Below are 18,618 nucleotides of genomic sequence, written 5' to 3' on the forward strand. Positions count from 1 at the left end.
CAACGGAGTGGGCCCTTCTCCCATGAAATGGTGGTGAGACACTGGTAAGCCAATTCCACTCTGCCAAGTGGGGCTTTGGCCGTCCCAGGCCCGTGTCCACCGGAGGCTTGACCTTTAGACCCCCCAACCCCGGGGAAGAGGGGAAGGTGGAAGCTGGGAGTCCCTGCCCTGGGCCCGGTAGCTCCTGCGGAACTAACCGTCCCGTGCACTTGAACCCGGTTCACGAAAACAGGTCTTGGTGAGTGCAAAATGGAAGAGCCCCTGGTAGTCTTAGGTTCGATGTCTTCCTGAAGTTAAATGCCGAGTCTGTATTTGTTATTTTGTAGGGACAGATTACAGGGCCGCATTTCAGTGAAGGACTTAATGAAATGATTCATGCGTAAATGTAATGAGAAAAATATTAAACAAAAGGCAGCCATTTTAGCTTCAGAAATAAAGCCAATTACAAGTCTGTTCCCTTTTTTTTCAACCTCTTACCTAATCCCTATCCCCACCTGTTCAAATGATCTGAACATACGGTTCATTTATTAAATAAATACTGGGTTCCAGCCCCGTCTCTGCGGGGGCGGGAGGCAGAGCCGGAAGCTCGCAGGTAGAGCCTCTCCCACTCCGGCCGGGGGACCCCGGGGAGGAAGGGCAGAGGGAGACCCGGGGAACACAGGGAATGTTCCGTGAGGGGGAGGGCTAAGGAGACCCAACAGTGAGGTAGACTGTTGAGTGGTGGTGGCAGCGGGAAGGGCACGGGAAGGGCCTCCAGAGACCGAGGAGCTCAGAGCAGACCATTCGCACTAAAACCGGGAAGGCAGTGAGGGAACAAAGTTCAAGGGAGGGACGACTGGTCCTGGGGACCGCGGGCACAAGGTGCCGGCCCGGAGTCCGTGTCCAGTGTGTGGGAGTGGGATGAGGAAGGGGAGCGCAGCACACGATGAGAGCAGACAAGTATGGGGGCCCAGAGCTACAGCCCTGCAGGCTGTTATAAGGACTTGGGCTTTTCCCGCTACGTGCCGGGGGAACCCCCTGGAGGGTTTTAAGCTGAGGAGTGATGGCCCAGACCAGCCTGGAGGGGTGGTATGAGATTCCAGAAGTATCCAAGAGGATTTCTTGATGGACTTAATGGGAAGTGTGATTAAACGAGAAGGATCAAGAACGGCTCCAAAGTTCCCGGTCTGTACAACTGGAAGAATAGAATTTCTGAAATGGAAAGACTCCCAGAAGAGAGAGGAGTGTGTGTCGGGGGGGGGGGGGGGGGGGAGGGGGGGGAGGGTTGCAGGAAGGAGAGTGCCCTGGAGTGTGAGCAAAGATTCAGTTTTGTCAGGGCTGAGCAGTCTATCAGGTGTCCAAGAAGCCGTGTGGCGTGGACAGAAGGGTCTATGAACCTGAGATCCAAGGAAAGTCTGACCTGGAGATAGCACTGCTGGTTATAAGTCTGTGTGTAGATCATTCTTACAAGCATAGGACCAGGTAAGATCATCTGCGAATAGATAAAAACAGATGAAATCACTGAGCCTAGAGGTACTCCAATACTAAAAGATTAGGGAGATTGTATGGTCTGTTAATTATATCCTGAGGCACAATTCTTGATAAACTGGATTTGGGGTTTTTAAGAAAGAAGTAGAGGTTCTCATAAGAATGAAATGGAGGAAAAAGCATGCTGTAGGGAGTATTTGGCCTTCTGAAAGGTCACTTGCAAAACACCCATGTCTGCGTACATGGTGTGAAGTTGGTGGTGCTCCCAAGAGTTTTGTAAATAAAAAGAAGTAGATTCCGGGGGCGCCTTGGGGCTCAGTGGGTTAAGCTTCTGCCTTCAGCTCAGGTCATGATCTCAGGGTCCTGGGATCGAGTCCCTCATTGGTCTCCCTGCTCCTCTTCCTGCTCGAAGTCCACCTGTCCCTCTCCCTCTGCCCCTCGCCTGGCATGTGCTCTCTCTTTCTCTCAAATAAATAAATACAATCTTAAAAAAATAAATAAATTCCACATTCTTTTTTTTTTTTAAAGATTTTATTTATTTATTTGACAGAGATTACAAGTAGGCAGAGAGAGAGGAGGAAGCAGGCTCCCTGCTGAGCAAAGAGCCCGATGTGGGGCTCGATCCCAGGACCCTGAGATCATGACCTGAACTGAAAGCAGAGGCTTTAACCCACTGAGCCACTCAGGCACCCCTAGATTCCACATTCTTGGGTAATTTTGAATAGCACATCCTAAAAAGTCCATTAGGTGGCAGAAAAATATTCACTAAATCAACTGTAAGCTAAGTCTCTCTCTTTTTTTCTCTCTCTCCTTCTCTCTCTCTACCCTCCCTTTGAGCCTCCCTCAACTGAAAGTTATAAATGCCTATTTAACTCTCAACACTATTATCAGGTAGAACCCAAGCCAGTATTTTCATCAGAGAGCCAACAGTTATCATGAATCTGTAAAATAGGTAACACTAGCCAGGAATATGAGTGATGGGCTACTTCACTTGGTTTGGAAATGTGTGTACTGGGAGATGGTCTTCAGAGGAGTGAAGTACAGTAAATGATAGTGGGACTGCTAGGCGCTATTCTTAAACTTTTTATATTTAAGCTTTTTAGTTAGAGCAAGGTTGGGTGGACTGCTCCGAAAACAAAAAAACAAAAAGCCCTCTTGAAAAAAAATACACAAGACGTCTTGGCTCGAGCTCAATGTACACCAGATTGCTGAATCTCTTCCTGCGTCCTTGGGCACAGGTCCCCAAGCTTATCTGCAAAGTGGGATCACCTGAGCAGCTTCAAACATAACCAGTATCCACGTCGCACCCACAGAGATTGTGGTTAAAGTGGTCTAGGGTGTGTTCTGCCCTTAGAATTTCTTAAAAGCTCCTTAGATGCTTCTAATCTGGGCAAGATAACCGCCACTGGGTTTCTGTAACACAGTGTGTGTCACGGGACTGACCTTCCCACAAATCAAACACGCTGCACCCTGTAAGACACACACTAGAGCAAGTCCACGTCAGAAGAGTCGAGGGCTCGGCATGGCTTCCGCCGAGTTTCACTGACTCACAAGCTCCCGAACAATTTCCAGCACCGAATTCTGTACTACTTTGCAAGCCAAACATAACTGAGTAAAAGCAATGAAAGGGAACGCAGAGGGATAAAGGCAGGTGAGTTGCTTTTGACTATTGTTGTAGGATGTGTTTTATTTCTCATGGCACTAACAGTTGGGTCTTAAACACCAAATCAAAATGCTTACTTTCTGCTGCTCTTTGGCATCAGAAACTAAACAGTAACAACTTTTCCTATTTCTTGCTAAGGTTCTGTTGTGACGCAGTCACTAAGTTAGGCAGGGAAAACCCTGCGCATCGTTCAAGTCTCCTTAGAAGCCCCTGTGCTGGGCGGGCATCCCGTCACCTCCCATCACTGAGCTGCGGATGACAGATTTCACCCTCGACGGGCCTTGTGCAACACGCACCTTCGCCAAGGACATAAACTCAGCACTGTACCACTAAGATCTGGTGATCTTTTCGCCTATACTGAAGGGCGTGAACAATTTTTTCTATGCTCAAGGTCTTCCAGTTGGACAAAGAATTAAATTTACAAACGACAGATGAACAGGAGAAAAGAAAAACAAAAAGCAAAGTTTTATTACATGCACAGAGAGACCCGATAATGAAATTGAGACCCAAAGAAATGCCCAAGGCAGGCTGATTTTGTACTTTTTAGACAGAGAGACGATAGATGATAGAGCTGTGAAAATTTCACAGAACAAACAAAACTTTCGGAGCTTCAATTAGTATGGACTTCTGAACAGACTTTGGGCTGGGATAGTGAATCAGTAAAAAGCAACGAGGGTTGTTTCTACAGTCTTCTTGGGTCTAAATTTCCTACCTCTGGTACCCAGGGAGGGTCCCTTTCACATAGGTTTCCTGCTTTCAGGCGAGGGTCTGAGTGTCCTTCTCGCACAGTTTGGCTCTTGAGTAACCTTTATTTAAAACAATCAGTAGGGGCGCCTGGGTGGCTCAGTGGGTTAAAGCCTCTGCCTTCAGCTTGGGTCAGATCCCAGGGTCCTGGGATCAAGCCCCACATCAGGCTCACTGCCCAGCGGGGAGCCTGCTTTCTCCTCTCTCTCCCTGCCTACCTCTCTGACTAGTTGCAATCTCTGTCTATCAAATAAATAAATAAAATCTTTAAAAAAAAAAAACAAAACAATCAGTATGCCCAAGTGACCTATTTGGGGCAGCCTGCCCCTGGCCCTTTCAACACATAAATATATGAATATTCATATATACATAAACATACATATTTCTGGTCTCCATTGTTGCTGATCTAATGTCAGCCACTAGTCTAACTGGTCTGTTACACCGTTGTGAATAATCTGCCTTGTGTATTGTAACCTTTAAGATTTTCAGTAATTTCCATGATCTAGGTTTGATTTCATTATTATTTGCCCTTCTTAGGATTCTTTAGGTTTCCTGTATTTGAGGATTTATGTTGCTCTTCAAATTTTGAAAATTCATAGCCATTACCTCTTCACATATTGTGTTCTCCGTTTTTTCTGTTCACTTCTCTGGACTCCCAATCACTAGGTATTGGACTTTCTCAACTATCCTTCATCTCAAAGCTTTCCTTTCATGCTGGTGGAATATATACCGCTTGATGCTGTGCTACGCGAGATTTCTTCATTGTTCAATCTACATCCAACCTATCCTATATTGACTATATATTTCATTTCTAGAATTTCTGTTCCGATCTTCTTCAAATCACCTGTTCCTCTGGGATATTATGTTTTGTTTCCTTTATCCCTGTGGCTATATGAAACATTCATTTTCAAGTTTTGTGTTGTTCTAGTATTTCTAACTCTTGGGTGAAGACTCTCCCCATTTTGGGATTGGTTTCTTCCCATGATTTGTAAGTTTTTGCAAGTGTCTCCTCAGCAAGAGTTGTTTTTAGCGGAGAGGCAGCGTACCTTGTCTTGCTGACCATTCCCTTCGGGGCGGCTTTGTGCTTGCTTCCAACAGAGTTCTATGGGTTTCCCCGCCTTTGGTCCCTGCAGCTTCACTTTTTTTTTTTTTTTCAAAGATTTAATTTATTTATTTGACAGACAGAAATCACAAATAGGCAGAAAGGCAGGCAGGGGGGTGGGCAGGAAGCAGGCTCCCTACTGAGCAGATAGCCCGATGCGGGGCTTGATCCCAGGACCCTATGATCCTGACCTGAGCTGAAGGCAGAGGCTTTAACCCACGGAGCCACCCAGGTGCCCTGCAGCTTCACTTTGGGTCCTGATACCACAGGAGGACTATGAACTTGGCCACACCCAGTGTTTGGTACTGGCCTGCGGTTCCAGTATTTTTCAGGTGACCATTTCTACCCACATTGCCAGGAGATGACAAATTACTTTGCCACTTTCGTAAAGCAGTAGGCAGTTCTTCTAGTCCATATTTGATAGGTAACATTGTACACTATTATCTTGGCTTCGTGCAGGGGTTTCACTTTGGCTCCTCACTCTCACAGGATCTGTGATTTGGGTTCTCCTCTCTGCACCCGTGTTAAAACTTTAGCCCCAGTGCCTTTATCTATTTCTGAAACCCTCAGGAATCATATCAGCTTTCGCTCACCCTTAATTTTGAGTTCCTTCTTATGCAGATACCTAGGCTTCCTTCTTTCCGGTGACTGTCTCTTCTCTCTTCTTGCCTTAGTACAGCTTGATTTAATAATTTTATTTGTTTAATCTTGTGTATTTGGAACCAGAAAGGAGTCACTCACGTCAGCTCAGTCTGCCATATTTGCTGATAAAATCTTAAAATATATTAAGTACCAGTTAAGACAATAGTGTGGTTACTACATTAGAATAGTGTCTAATATATACACTATTACGTGATAGGTACTTAAAAGCTAGCTTTTTTGAGACACTTGCTGTTTGCTAAAAATGTTTCTAATTCCATGGTGTATCTTTATTCATTGAATTCTCATTTTATAAGGTTGGTGCTATATTCAAACATACACTCAAACTGTACTATTCTTATTTTATAGATAAGGAAACCAAGGCACAGAGATACTAAGTAATAGGGTTTTTTTTTTTTTTAAGATTTTATTTATTTATTTGAGAGAGAGAGTGAGTGAGTGAGAGAGAAAACACAAGCCAGGGAGGAGAGGCAGAGGGAGAGGGAGAAGCAGATACCCTGCTGATCAGGGAGCCCGAAGCAAGGCTCAATCTCAGGACCCAGGGATCATGACCCAAGACGAAGACAGATGCTTAACCAACTGAGCCACCCAGGAGCCCCTCTCTGCTCATATTTCAATTGAGTTGTTTGTCTTTTACTTATTGAATTGTAATAGTTCTTTACATATTCTGGAAAGAAGTCCTTTACCAGGTATACTTGACAGGTTTTTTCTTCTTTGTGCAAAGCCTGCTCTCTTAATCACTGCATATATTGCCTCTCATTATTTATTGAAATAATTAGGAAATTTCCACAGGTTAATGGACTCTTTCTACTAGTATTTGTTGGTTTTGTAATTAATAAGGAGTAAGGAAACCCTGTTGAAATTTTTGTTTGGAGACTCAAAGTTCACATTTTCACTACTAATAAAATTTTTTCCACTTTGATACAGAACGGGACAGTCCTTGTTGGATTTGAAGAATTGATGAGATCACAGCTGTGATTATATCTGAAGTCTCTAGCTTTACTACCCATTGAGAACAACCAAATACCTCTCAGCTATAGAAACTCTGCCCAGGAGACCTGCCCTAAGGTGTCTGGTTTTTAATTCACTACTTGTTTGATTTTCTTATGGAAGAAGGCAATTTCTGGGAGTCCGAATTAGAGAAGAGTGGATCTCCCAAAGGAGCTACTCCCAAAAGAATTATCCATTTCGTTGATGGAGACATCATGGAAGAGTATAGCACAGAGGAGGAGGAAGAGGAAGAAAAAAAGGGACAGAAAACAAATTCAACACATGATCCTGTAAGCTTACAGTATCAATATTGGGGAACATGTGGACTGAGTGCATGAGAGATTAAGCCAGAAAAGGTTTGTAGAAAATATAGTTTTAAGCTAACTCCTTATTCCCCTTAGTTTGTTTTCTAGATCCATTTATAGTCAGCTCATAATTTTGGTAACTTTGGATTTCTCCTTTATGAGAAAGAAAATGGAATATACTAGAAAGCATTTGAAACCTCTACATGAAACACTTTGTTTCACCACTCCTATTAATAATTACTATAACTTGATCTCTCTTTTTCAGTCTACCCTTTCATGGGGTCCCTATCTATGGTTTTGGACAGGCCAAATAGCAAGCACCTCATTGTCTGGTAAGTACTGCCAATGCTCTTTATTTGTTTGTCCTAAATACTCAAGGATGGACTGACAAACCCTCAGAGTTAGGGCTTCCAATAGTTTTATTTCGCTCTGTGGCATCCTGGAGGAAGGACTTGATCGGTTCTCAATCTATGCTTCAACATTCCCAAAGGCATAGAACCTCACATCTTTAGGCAGACCCTCCCACCTCTTTCCAATTCTTTTTACTAAATTCTGCCTCCTATTTTGTCTTCTTCTAAAGTTATTCCCATGGATCTTAGGGGTCTTTCTTAAGACCGTATAAAACAAGCCTAGGTTCCTCTTTCACAGGACGGAGTTGCAAATATCTGAAGGCAATAACCTCTCCCATCCCCAGTTGACTCTTTTTCTGAATAAACTTCCAAGTTTTTTTAAAAATTATTGTTATATGGCACAGTTCCAAGGTCCCTCATCATAACCACTCTGTTATGAATAAGAACTTTATTGACCCTTCCCAGGGACACAGTGAATGCCCTACGTGGCTATTTATAACAGATGAAATACTAAATCTTATTTTCCTTGATATTCACCAATTTTCTTTAGAGCCCAATTGGCAATACCTTATTACTTATTTCCTCCTAACTCACATATGCTTGTATGGACAACAGGGAGGAAACAACTTTAAAAATGTGAGAAAATATGAAGTATAGCTATAGCTCTGAAGAATTGATCATCATTCATTCATTAAACAAACATTTATTGAGTGACAGTATGTGTTTGGCACTGTGTGGGTCCCTGGGACATGAAAACAAATGACAGTCTTTGCTTTCAAAGGACTCAATGGTCGATGGATATTATAGGCCAGTAAACATGCCTATAATTATAATTTGTTGCCACCATTGCTGGGTCGAAGGAGCATTGGGACCACCGATGGGGAAACTCAGTAATGCTGACATAAGGAGGCAGTACCATCAGAGTGCTATGAAAGTATGGCTAAGGTCAGCGTGGAGACCATGAAAGTCACCGGGGGCAGGGGAGGGGAGGGAAGTGTTTAAATTACAGTAAAAAGTAGTGATTGGGTGATTTAGTCAGATGGTATGAGCCTTAAAGGAGCAAGTGCTTTCACACCAGGGTAGACAGTTATGGATTTGGAAGTTACTTTGGGAACCTGGGTGAGATACTAGTCTTGCCTCAAGCATAACATACTGGCAGAATATATATGCTGTCTTCCGGAGAGCTCTGTGCTTTAGTTGGGGAAAGACCGTTCAAAGAGATGAAATGTTTTGGAGGGAGAAAACCTTAGGAGATAAAATCAGGTGAAAAAGAAAAACCCAGTACAGCGATATGAAAACGTGAAGGTGAACAGGGAAGGCAGTGATTTCCATGCTGGGCTGTGACTTAGGATGGCAAGGACAGGACACAAGGGGAACCAAGCTGCCTTCCAGGTTCCAAGCAGAACTGTAGCGTTCAAGGGCATCTGTGCGGGGCTTCCAGGTGGCAGCGGAAGCATGAGTATGCAACCACTTAGCACCCTGGTCTCCACACAGAAACTCTGGATAGAGCTGACACCCAAATGGACCAGTAATGAGTGTTTTCAATCTAAAATTCTAGTAGGTCATAAACAGGAAAACTTCCCAAGATTTAATCTAATATTTTAGAAACTTCTCTTATACGCATATACCATGCATGGTGGCAAGCAAACAGATTAAAGAGCTACAGTATTTTTAAAAAGATTTTATCTATTTATTTGAAAGAGAGACAGAGCATGAGAGGGGAGGTCAGAGGGAGAAGCAGACTCCCCGTGGAGCTGGGAGCCTGATGTGGGACCTGATCCTGGGATTCCAGGATCATGATCTGAGCAGAAGGCAGTTGCCCAACCAACTGAGCCACTCAGAAAGCCAAGAACTACAGTATTTTTGAAAAGATAAAACACATTAAAAAAATGTAGAGTCCCATTCCGATGTGTTCTATGAGCAACATCTCAAAAAGAGGAAATCAGTCATGGGGATCAGAAAATTGTGTCACTGGGGACAGGGGGAGGTGTCAGAAATCCTACAATTTTAAAGGGAAACATTTCTAGGAGACACCCTCAGGAAACCACTATTAATGCTAAACCTTTATCTCTACCTTTCACAAGCAAAGCATCTACTGTGATTGCTTAGCACCAACGTTGGCCATGGGTAGTAAGTATTTTGAAAAATCTCTCCCGACACACCCATCTGGAAAGGATAGTTTAGATGTAATCACATGGGAAGATAGATTTAACAAGTCCTTCTGAGTCCGAGAACTTCTTGAGAATCCAGAGCAACTGAAATCTTTCATCAGCCTTCCAGTTAAGTGTAGTAATGGATCTCCTCCAGGCAAGTTTAAACTCTTACCCCTTGACTGACTCTAAGTTTTAGTTATTAATTCAACTTACCCAAGTGCTTGTTCTTTCTTTTAGCATGTGAATTCCTTGGTGAAAGATTTGCTACCTTCTTTGGTCTTAATCAACCCAAATATCAGTATGTGTTGAATGAGTACTATAAGACACAAATTAAGGTATGTGACCTCCTGATGGGGGAAGATTGGTTGCTTCCATTTCATATAAATTACTCTCCCACCTGGAAATTATGTACAATTTCCCTCCATGATACTTTGTAGCTGCCTCTCTTGTGTGAAGTTCCAGTGTCACGGGATGGGTTGTAAAAGTTGACTGAACGTGAAGCCTGAGAGTCATTAAATAAAGAAGCTTCATATGGGGGTGTCTCGGCAAGAGGGGCAGTTCAGAGGTATTTGGTTTGCAGTTAAATTTTCCATGTTTCTCTCCATACCAGGAAAGTGACAAGGAAAGTGAAGGGAATGGATCTAAGACCCAGCCAGCCAAGGTTCCTAATGAAAAGTGTCACCTGGAGGCTGGGGGCCAAGAGTATGGAACCAGACGACAAGACATTGTCCAGGGTGTTCCTCAGCAGAGTGTCTCATCCAGGGAAGGCGTGGCTGCAGATTTCACCCCATAATGCGCCCCGGGGCTGTAGTTCCTCTGAATGTCTGTTCCACTGCCATTGATGACCATGGCAACACAAGTTGTGCTTCTGAGCCAGGTCTGATTTTAATCTTGTGATTTATTCTCTAGCATCCGTGATTATAAGCAGTAATGAGAATTATGGATGCTTTCTCAATTTTATAAGCCTCCCAAGTCAACCCCCTTCCTCTGCCCAGTCATAATGGAAATTTTGCTAATCATCTCTTATTACTGGTGTTTGCCCAGAAATGCAAATGCTTTAAGGAACCTGAATCTGGACTAAAACTCTTCGTCATGGGGCTGGGGTGCAGAAAAGAAGCTCTCTTCCTCAGAAGAAACTTTGGGCATTATGAAGTCTAAGTAAGTCCTCTTTCAGGGTTTGATCTAAGGTGTGTGCTTTCCAGAAGCTCCTCTGGCTTCATTGGGACTTGCTTTACAAGAAACTAACATTGTTAGTAACTTTGTTACAATATATCAAAGTCTTTGAGAACTGGATGCATTTCCCCCCCAACACACACAATTAAAAACAATAATCCAAGCTCTAGAAAAAGTATTTTAAAAATACTTTTTTAAAATTTGTCAGCAAAATTTCAAAACCTGGAAAGATCAAACCTGGAAGTCGTAGCTCAATATCACAGGTTGTGCTATGATATTATAGAAAGTCATAGGACTTGCTCTAAGAAGACAGGAGGTCGTCTCCACTCTACCATTTACTAGTCGTGTGATTTTAGGAGTCCAGATTTCTGAGCACTTGTCACCTTCTCTGCAAAATAGGGGTGGCATATATTTATTCCTCAAGGGTTACTGTTAAACAAAAATGAGATAATAAAAGCAAAACCACTTTTAAAACTGTTAATATTCAACAGTAATGATTAATTAATGGCTGTTATAGAATGTTACCTTGAAAGTCTCTAAAGAACCATGGCTTCTCAAACTCACGCCCTGATACTGTCCCAGCTACCTTGATGCTGGGCTTGGTCATGTGACTTGTTTTGGCCAATGAGACAGTAGCAAATGTGACGCAAGTGGAGGCCTGATGAGTACTTGTGAATGGGAGCCTGTCCTCTTAGAAACTCCATTTCGTAAAGAAGCTTGGGCTAGACTTCTCGCTAATGAAAGGCCACGTGGAAATAGATTTCCAAGGATGAAAGAACGTCTTGCACATTCCAGTCCCAGCCAAGCTCCTCACCAAATGGAGCCACAAAAAATGACCTTCTGTTATCCCTCGTGGAGTAGATGAACCCCATGGCTGAGTCCAGTCAACCTGCAGAATCACGAGATAGAATAAATCATTACTGTTTTAAGTGTTGGAGGGGTTTATTATGCAGCATATGTAACTGAAGGAATAGCTCTAGGAGAACGGGAAATTGGAATCGATTCGATAGGAAATCGAGAAGGCAGCCTTGGGAATAAGGTGTTGTTTGGATATATGAGAATAAGACAGGTTTTGTTGCCTAATAAAACAATTCTAAAGCTCAGTGGCTTGAAACAACAAAAGCTTATTTCTTTCTCATGAGAAGTCTGCTGTCAGTTTAGATGGCTTCCCAGAGCGTTGGCCCAGTGTACATGTGTCTTTTTTTTTTTTTTTTTAAAGATTTTATTTATTTGACAGAGAGAGAAATCACAAATGGGCAGAGAGGCAGGCAGAGAGAGAGGAGGAAGCAGGCTCCCTGTGGAGCAGAGAGTCCGACGTGGGGCTCGATCCCAGGACCCTGGGATCATAACCTGAGCTGAAGGCAGAGGCTTTAACCCACTGAGCCACCCAGGTGCCCCTGTACATGTGTCTTTGATCTTATGGTTCCTCCATACTGTGATGTGCTCAGGGCTGCTGAAGCAGAGACGGAATGGACAATCAATGTCCCCACTGAGAATGAATCGTGTCACCTCTGATTATGTTTCCTCTACCAAAGAAAGTCACATGGCCACAATCAGCTTTAAGGGATGTGAGCCTCCTAGGACAGCTGAGAAGGGGAAATACTTTCTCCTAGTGGTTGTATGGGATAACTGATGGGCTCAGGAGTTATGATATTGATTTAATCTCAGCTCTGCTGCCCCTTTGTACCTCAGTGGCCCTGTGCAAGTGATGCAGCTTTACAACGTTCCTATGTGTAAACCAGATTTGAGACAGGCAGCAAGTTCAATTTGAACTAGTTTATGCAACAAAAAAGAATTTTTTGGAAGGATATTGAGGTATCTCATGGACCCCAACAGCAGATAAACTTCAGTAGGTCTAGAACAAATTCAGTAAACATTTCTCATCTTTCTTACAGGAGGAAGAAAGATCACTCCATAGCTCTTTTATTTTGTAATCTTTATTTTTTACTGAGATATAACTGACCTGTAAAATTATATTAGTTTAAGGTATACAACCTAATGATTAATATTGGTATCTATTATAAAATGATCACTACAGTTAGTCTAGTTAACATCCACCACACAGTTTCACATTTTTTTCTTGTGATGAGAGCTTTAAAGATCTACTCTCTTAGCAACTTTCAAATATACAGTATATTCATCATGCTGTATGATTACATCATCATGACTTACTTATTTTTTATAACTTTAAGTTGGTACATTTTGACCACCTTCACCCACCCATCATGCCCCATCTCTGGCAACCACTAATCTGTTCAGTGTATCTGTGAGTTTGAATTTTTGTTATTTGTTTTTGTTGGTTGGTTGGTTTTTAGATTTTACATATAAGTATGATTAAGTGGTACTTATCTTTCTTCATCTGACTCATTTCATTTAGCTTAATAATGCCTTCACGGTCCATCCATGTTGTGGCAAATAACAAGATTTCCTCCTTTTTCAAGGCTACATAATATTCCACTTTGTGTGTATGTGTGTGTACCACATTTTCTTTATCCCTTCATGCACTGATGGTTCCTTAGGCTGCTTCTGTGTTTTAGCTGTTGCAAATAGTGCTGCAGTAAACATGGTACATATATCTTTTTGAGTTAGTGTTTTCCTTTTCTTTGGATAAATGCCCATGAATGGAATTGCTGAATCATGTGGTGGTTCTACTTTTAATTTCTTAAGAAATCTCCGTACTGTTTTCCATAGTAGCTGCACCAATATATTTTGCCACCAGGAATGCACCAATGTTTCCTTTTCTCCACATCTGCACCAACATTTGCTTTTTCTTTTTCTTCTTCTTCTTCTTCTTTTTTTTTTTTTTAAGATTTTATTTATTTATTTGACAGAGAGAGAGAGATCACAAGTAGGCAGAGAGGCAGCCGGGGGGGGGGGCGGAAGCACGGTCCCTGCTGAGCAGAGAGCCCAATGCGGGGCTCAATCCCAGGACCCTGAGATCATGATCTGAGCAGAAGGCAGAGGCTTAACCCCCGAGCCACCCAGGTGCCCCAACGTTTGCTTTTGCTTGTCTTTTTGATATGAGCCACTCTAACAGGAATGAGGTAATATCTCATTGTGGTTTCAATTTGCATTTCCCTGATGATTAGTGAATGTTAAGCAGCTTTTCATATAACTGTTGGCCATTTGTATATCTTCTTTGGAAAAGTATGTATTCAGATGCTCTTCCCATGTTTTTTTTTTTGTTTTGTTTTGTTTGTTTTGTTTTGTTTTTTATTTTTATTTTTTTAAATTTCTTTTCAGTGTTCCAGAATTCATTGTCTTCCCATGTTTTGATTAATCAGATTCTTTTTTTTTTTTTTTTTTTTTTTTGCTATTGAGTTGTATGAATTCTTTATATCTCTTGGGCATTAACCCTTATAAGAAAATATTTTCTCCCATTTGTCTTTTCATTTTGTTGGCAGTTTTCTTTGCTCTGTAGAAGTTTTTTAGTTTGATGTGGTCCCACTTCTTTACTTTTGCTTTTGCTCTTTTTGCTTTTGGTGTCAAATCGATAACATTTTATAACTCACCTGTTCAAGTCTGCCTCTTAGTCCCAATTCCAGACATACAGGACATAGAATCTGATTAGCCCTTTTTGCTCAGGTGACCATCCATCATCCGATCAGTTGTGACCAGGGAAGGGGGGTCCTGTAGCAGCAACATGAACAGAGGACTTACTTCCGGGTGAACAAGAATCTCAGGAGAAGAGGGTTAAAGTGAACGAGGCAGACACACCCCATGACCATTCTAAGGATAAATGTGAAAATTGAGAAAAAACACATTAGGTAATAGGTACTTAAACTATAATATCAATTATAATTATTATTACTGATAAATGTGAGTTCAAGGAGTCTGAACGGCTTATCTCCACTAAGGGGTCAGTCTTAGCTCTTTATCTGACAGGCCCTGCTAGTCTAATTTCAAGATAAAGTAAACCTGAGCTTCTGATATGCAGAAAAAGTGGCTAACCCTACCAGGTAAGCACTGGTTATTTGTACGTCAGGTGTCAGGGTACTAAAACCCGGTCCCTGCTTTATTTGCAAAGTTGCCTCAAAACAGACCCCATGATGGACTCTTTTGAACTCTTCAACTTTCCCTAAAAAGTAACGGCGCCCTAGAAGATATCCACTTAGTGCTGATTCTAGAGAGCTAGGCAAACCCAAGTGTAATATTTGCAGCACTGAATTTTATCTAGCAAATAGTATACTCTCAATCTATCTTTCTTTTCTTCTGAAAGAATGGAGATCGCCTTCCCTTAGGGTCAGTGACCATGTCAAATCAAGCAAATCTTGAACTAAAAATCCTAAGGAAAGCAAATAGGAACCAATGCCCAGATCTTACCAGGCTATGGCTGCAAGATAAATTCACATTTCCGTTAATATTAACTCATTCTTTTAATATTAATTGGGCATCTTCCCTGGACCAGTTACTGTTTTAGGGCTATCAATCAAAGAGACAAAAATCTCTGCACTCCCCTTGGCCTTAAACTCCAGACAGCTGAATTCTCAGGCCTCCCAGGACTGTGTGGCCAGCCTCTCAAAGGGTCCCAATAAATCTTCACCTTCTGGTACTCACATCCCTTGTAGCCTTTCCCACACTGAACCAGGGACATCTATGTGACCAACAGAATATGTCAGAAGTAATGGTGTGACCCTTCTGAGATAGCTGTAAGAGAGACTGGCTTCTGTTTTGGTCTCTTTCTTAAACCCATTTACTCTGGGGAGAGCCCACTGAGAGTACTTCTGTGCAGCCTGTGGATGGGTCCATCTGATAAAGAACTGAAGTCTCGAGCAAACAGCCAGCGAGGAAGAGAGGAGTTCTGAAGACCCAGTGTCTCCCAAGAACCAACCACAGCTTCCCCGTTTCTCCAAATTCAGTCCTGGTGGCTACAGGTCACACCCTGGCTGGTATATCCCCCTGCTCAGAGAGCTGCCAGGACCCACATGCATAGCTCCTCCTCCTGCACCAGGACTCCAGCAGCACGGGCCTTCGGGCAGCCACGGCTCCCAGGTGTCTCTGATAGAAGGTATCCCTAAGCCCAGCCCTGGACAGATGTTCAAGTCTCCCCCCAACCCAACCAGATCTGCCTTTAAGAACAAAAGGCACCATTGGATAGGTTAAGGTTTGGAGTTATTCAGATGCCTTGGGTCCCTCAAAAGCCTGAGCCATTGATTCTCCTGCTTAGAGGAGGCAAACACTGATTCAGATCTCCAGCAACTACTACCCAGCAGGCACACATAGAGCACAGACTCCTTCAGCAGACCCTGGGCAGCCGGGCCCTCTAAGCCTCTGAGGCCATGGCTGCTCTAACCACCTGGATATTGTCCTGGGATACCCCCACAACAGGATATAGACCCGAGGCTACAAAGGTGTGAAAGTCAATTCCCTTTTAAAAGTGCTGCTGATGGGGACCCAAGTTATCCATAAGCAAGGGCTCTCAGGTAGCTCGTTCAAAGACAATGCAGTCCCTCCAAATAAGGCTTTGGGATTCTCTCCACATCTGGCTTCAGAGGGAACAGGAGCCTGTGTGTAGTGCGAGCTTCGACACTGGCAGATGCACACTTTCCCCCAAGAGTTCACAACTGTGACTCTGCTCTCCTGAACTGGGTCCTGGTCCAGTACCAAGGCACGGGATAGGCCTTACGACCCCCTGCTCCCGAGCTGTGCAGGAGCTTCAAGCACAAATCTCTCTCTTGCACCAGGCCCCAAGGAGCAGGGAGGGGCCTCTCCAGCCACCAGTGCTCCCAGCTGTCTTGAGGATACCTCAACCAGTCATCTTGGCCCCACCCTGGCAAGGCAGTCCAGTGTCCTCCAGCTCTGCTGTCAGCGGATATAGGCACACTCGTGGAAGATAAGGCTTGGAATTAGGTAGATGCCAGGTACTCCAAATAGCCTGCTCCTTGGCCTGGCCTCTCCCTACATCTGCCCTGTTCCAGGTCCCTGGTTACCCTGACCTGCCAATCCGCAGTCTGCACTTTATCTGACGACCTGGGGCTGATTGGGCATCTCCAAGCCCAAGGAGCTCTGAGAGGCCCCCGGACCACCTGAACGGCTTCAGGGTGGAGGGAGACCGAGATGGGAAAATATTTTCCTGCCATCTTCTCTCCTTCCCACCCTCTTTCCCTCCCTCCCTGCCTCCTGCCTGCCTTAAGATTTTATTTATTTACCTTGCTAGGGAGGGCAAGAGCCCACAGAAAAAGAGATTCTCAAGCAGAATCTACCCTGAGTGTGGAACCCAAGCTAGGGCTCGATCCCAGGACCCTGAGATCACCACCTGAGCTGAAATCGAGAGTCCAACTCTCAACCAACGGAACTCCCCAGGGGCCCTGATGGAAAGTTATTTCTGAGGTGGCAGATTTACTATGGGGACACTCAGCCTCCATTTGGATTGGTTGCCCAGGGGGTTCCCAGGGTTCTCCAGCAATCCGGACTCCCGGGTGCCTCTAACTGGAGGCTGTCCCAACCATCTCTTTTGCCTCACCTGGCAGGGCAGTCCTGACTCCTCCAGCTCTTCCCTCTAGGGGGAGGATGCACACTTGCGTGGGGAAGCCCTGGGAATCAGGCTGATGACTTGCACCCCCAGCATTTCTGTCTGGTGATCCTGTTTGTCCAGACATATGCCCTGTTCCGGGCCACCCACTATCAGGACTTCTCGCTTGGCGCATGCACACCGAGCACCTCTTCAGCCCCTGTCGGTGAAACCAGGGCCATCCAGGCCCGTGGAGCTTCTGTTGGTCCCAAAATAACCAACATAGCCTCCAGGGCAGAAGCAACCCTCCCTCTCACCCTCATAAAAAATCTTTCTGAACTGGTTCCTTTAAACTGGTGACAGTGCCTGTTTGGACTGGCTGCCTGACGGGGTCCTGGATTTACCAGTAATCCAGGCTCTCAGGTGCTTCTTAGTGAAGGGAGGCAGCACCAGGCCCAGACCTGGCAAGGCAGTCGGGACCCCTCCAGCTTTCCCGCCAGGGGGAATATGCACACTTGTGTAGCTTAGAACTTGGAATCAGGAAGGTGCCTTCCATCCTGACAGCCAGCTGCTGCGACTCGCCTCTCCGGGAACTTGCCTCCTTCCAAGTCACCTGCTGCCCTGAGGTGCGAGGAGGGCTATCACTGCTCCGAGGGTCTACTGAGGGCCCCTGGCCTGGACCATCTGCACAGCCTCCTCCCAAGTGGAAAAGCTTTCTGAGAGGGCACCTTAAAACCCGCAACAGTCAGTCCACTTTTGGACGGCTTGCCTGATGGGGTCCAGGGCTTCTCCAGCAATCACAGCTCCCGGGTCTCTCTCTCTCTTTCCTGAAAGATTTTTATTTAATTGACAGAGAGTAATGGAGTGAGAGAACATGAGCGGAGGAAGGGGCAGAGAGAGGGAGAAACAGATGCTCCACTGAGCAGGTAGCCCCACATGGGGCTCTATCTGGGGACTCCAGGATCCTCAGGACCTGAGCTGACTGAGAGCCCCAGGACCCCCCTCCCAGGTGTCTCTTAGCAGAGGGTTTCCTTGTGTAGCGCAGGCCAGTGCTGGCAAGGCAGAGCAGTGTCCTCCGGCTCTGGCTTCAGGGCAACACGGGCATCTGGGGCCTGGATCGGGAAGAAGCCTTGGCCCTCAGCAGCCCACCTCCCATGACCAGGCTTCTGGCGGTGCCCTGTAACAGGTCCCTGGGTCCCCGGAGCTGCATGCCACATGCATGAGTTAAGGCACCTGTCCCCAGGCACTCTGTCCCTACGAAGATTCTGGCTCTCGTTGATGAGAACAGAGTGGTGAAACAGCAAAAAATAAAAACAGGGTGTAGGGGCCGTTGGGTGGCTCAGTCGGTTCAGCAACTGACTCTTCATTTTCACTCCAGGTGTGATCTGGGAGTTGGGGGGGAGGGGGACGGGGTGAGGAAGGGTTGCTGGATCAAGCCGGCATTGGGCTCTATGCTCGGTGGGGTGTCTGCTTGGGATTATCTCCCCGGCCCTGCTCTCTCTCAAATAATAAATCTTGAAAAACAAAAAACAAAACTAAAACAAAACAAAATCTTTAAAA

The 18,618-nt window shown here is 44.6% G+C and overlaps 1 protein-coding gene across 5 annotated transcripts in view; it reads left to right on the forward strand.

Annotated features, from left to right (window-relative positions):
• The first annotated feature begins 2,807 nt into the window (after nucleotides 1-2,807).
• Nucleotides 2,808-18,618, forward strand: part of FAM177B (family with sequence similarity 177 member B) — a 47,409-nt gene continuing 31,598 nt past the window's right edge. Inside the window, exons 1-5 of one of the 5 annotated variants that reach the window (XM_059145420.1) lie at nucleotides 2,836-3,118; nucleotides 6,564-6,916; nucleotides 7,197-7,263; nucleotides 9,672-9,769; nucleotides 10,045-13,182. In XM_059145420.1, coding sequence (XP_059001403.1) covers nucleotides 6,743-6,916; nucleotides 7,197-7,263; nucleotides 9,672-9,769; nucleotides 10,045-10,227 — 522 coding nt within the window. In that variant the 5' untranslated portion in view covers nucleotides 2,836-3,118; nucleotides 6,564-6,742 and the 3' untranslated portion in view covers nucleotides 10,228-13,182. Of the gene's footprint in view, nucleotides 3,119-4,176; nucleotides 5,309-6,563; nucleotides 6,917-7,196; nucleotides 7,264-9,671; nucleotides 9,770-10,044; nucleotides 13,183-18,618 lie in introns of those variants that run through there. The other 4 variants (XM_059145424.1, XM_059145423.1, XM_059145421.1 and 1 more) reach the window with 4 other exon arrangements.

The sequence above is a fragment of the Mustela lutreola genome, chromosome 14 (assembly GCF_030435805.1).
Source record: "Mustela lutreola isolate mMusLut2 chromosome 14, mMusLut2.pri, whole genome shotgun sequence".
In the NCBI taxonomy this organism is placed as follows: Eukaryota; Metazoa; Chordata; class Mammalia; order Carnivora; family Mustelidae; genus Mustela; species Mustela lutreola.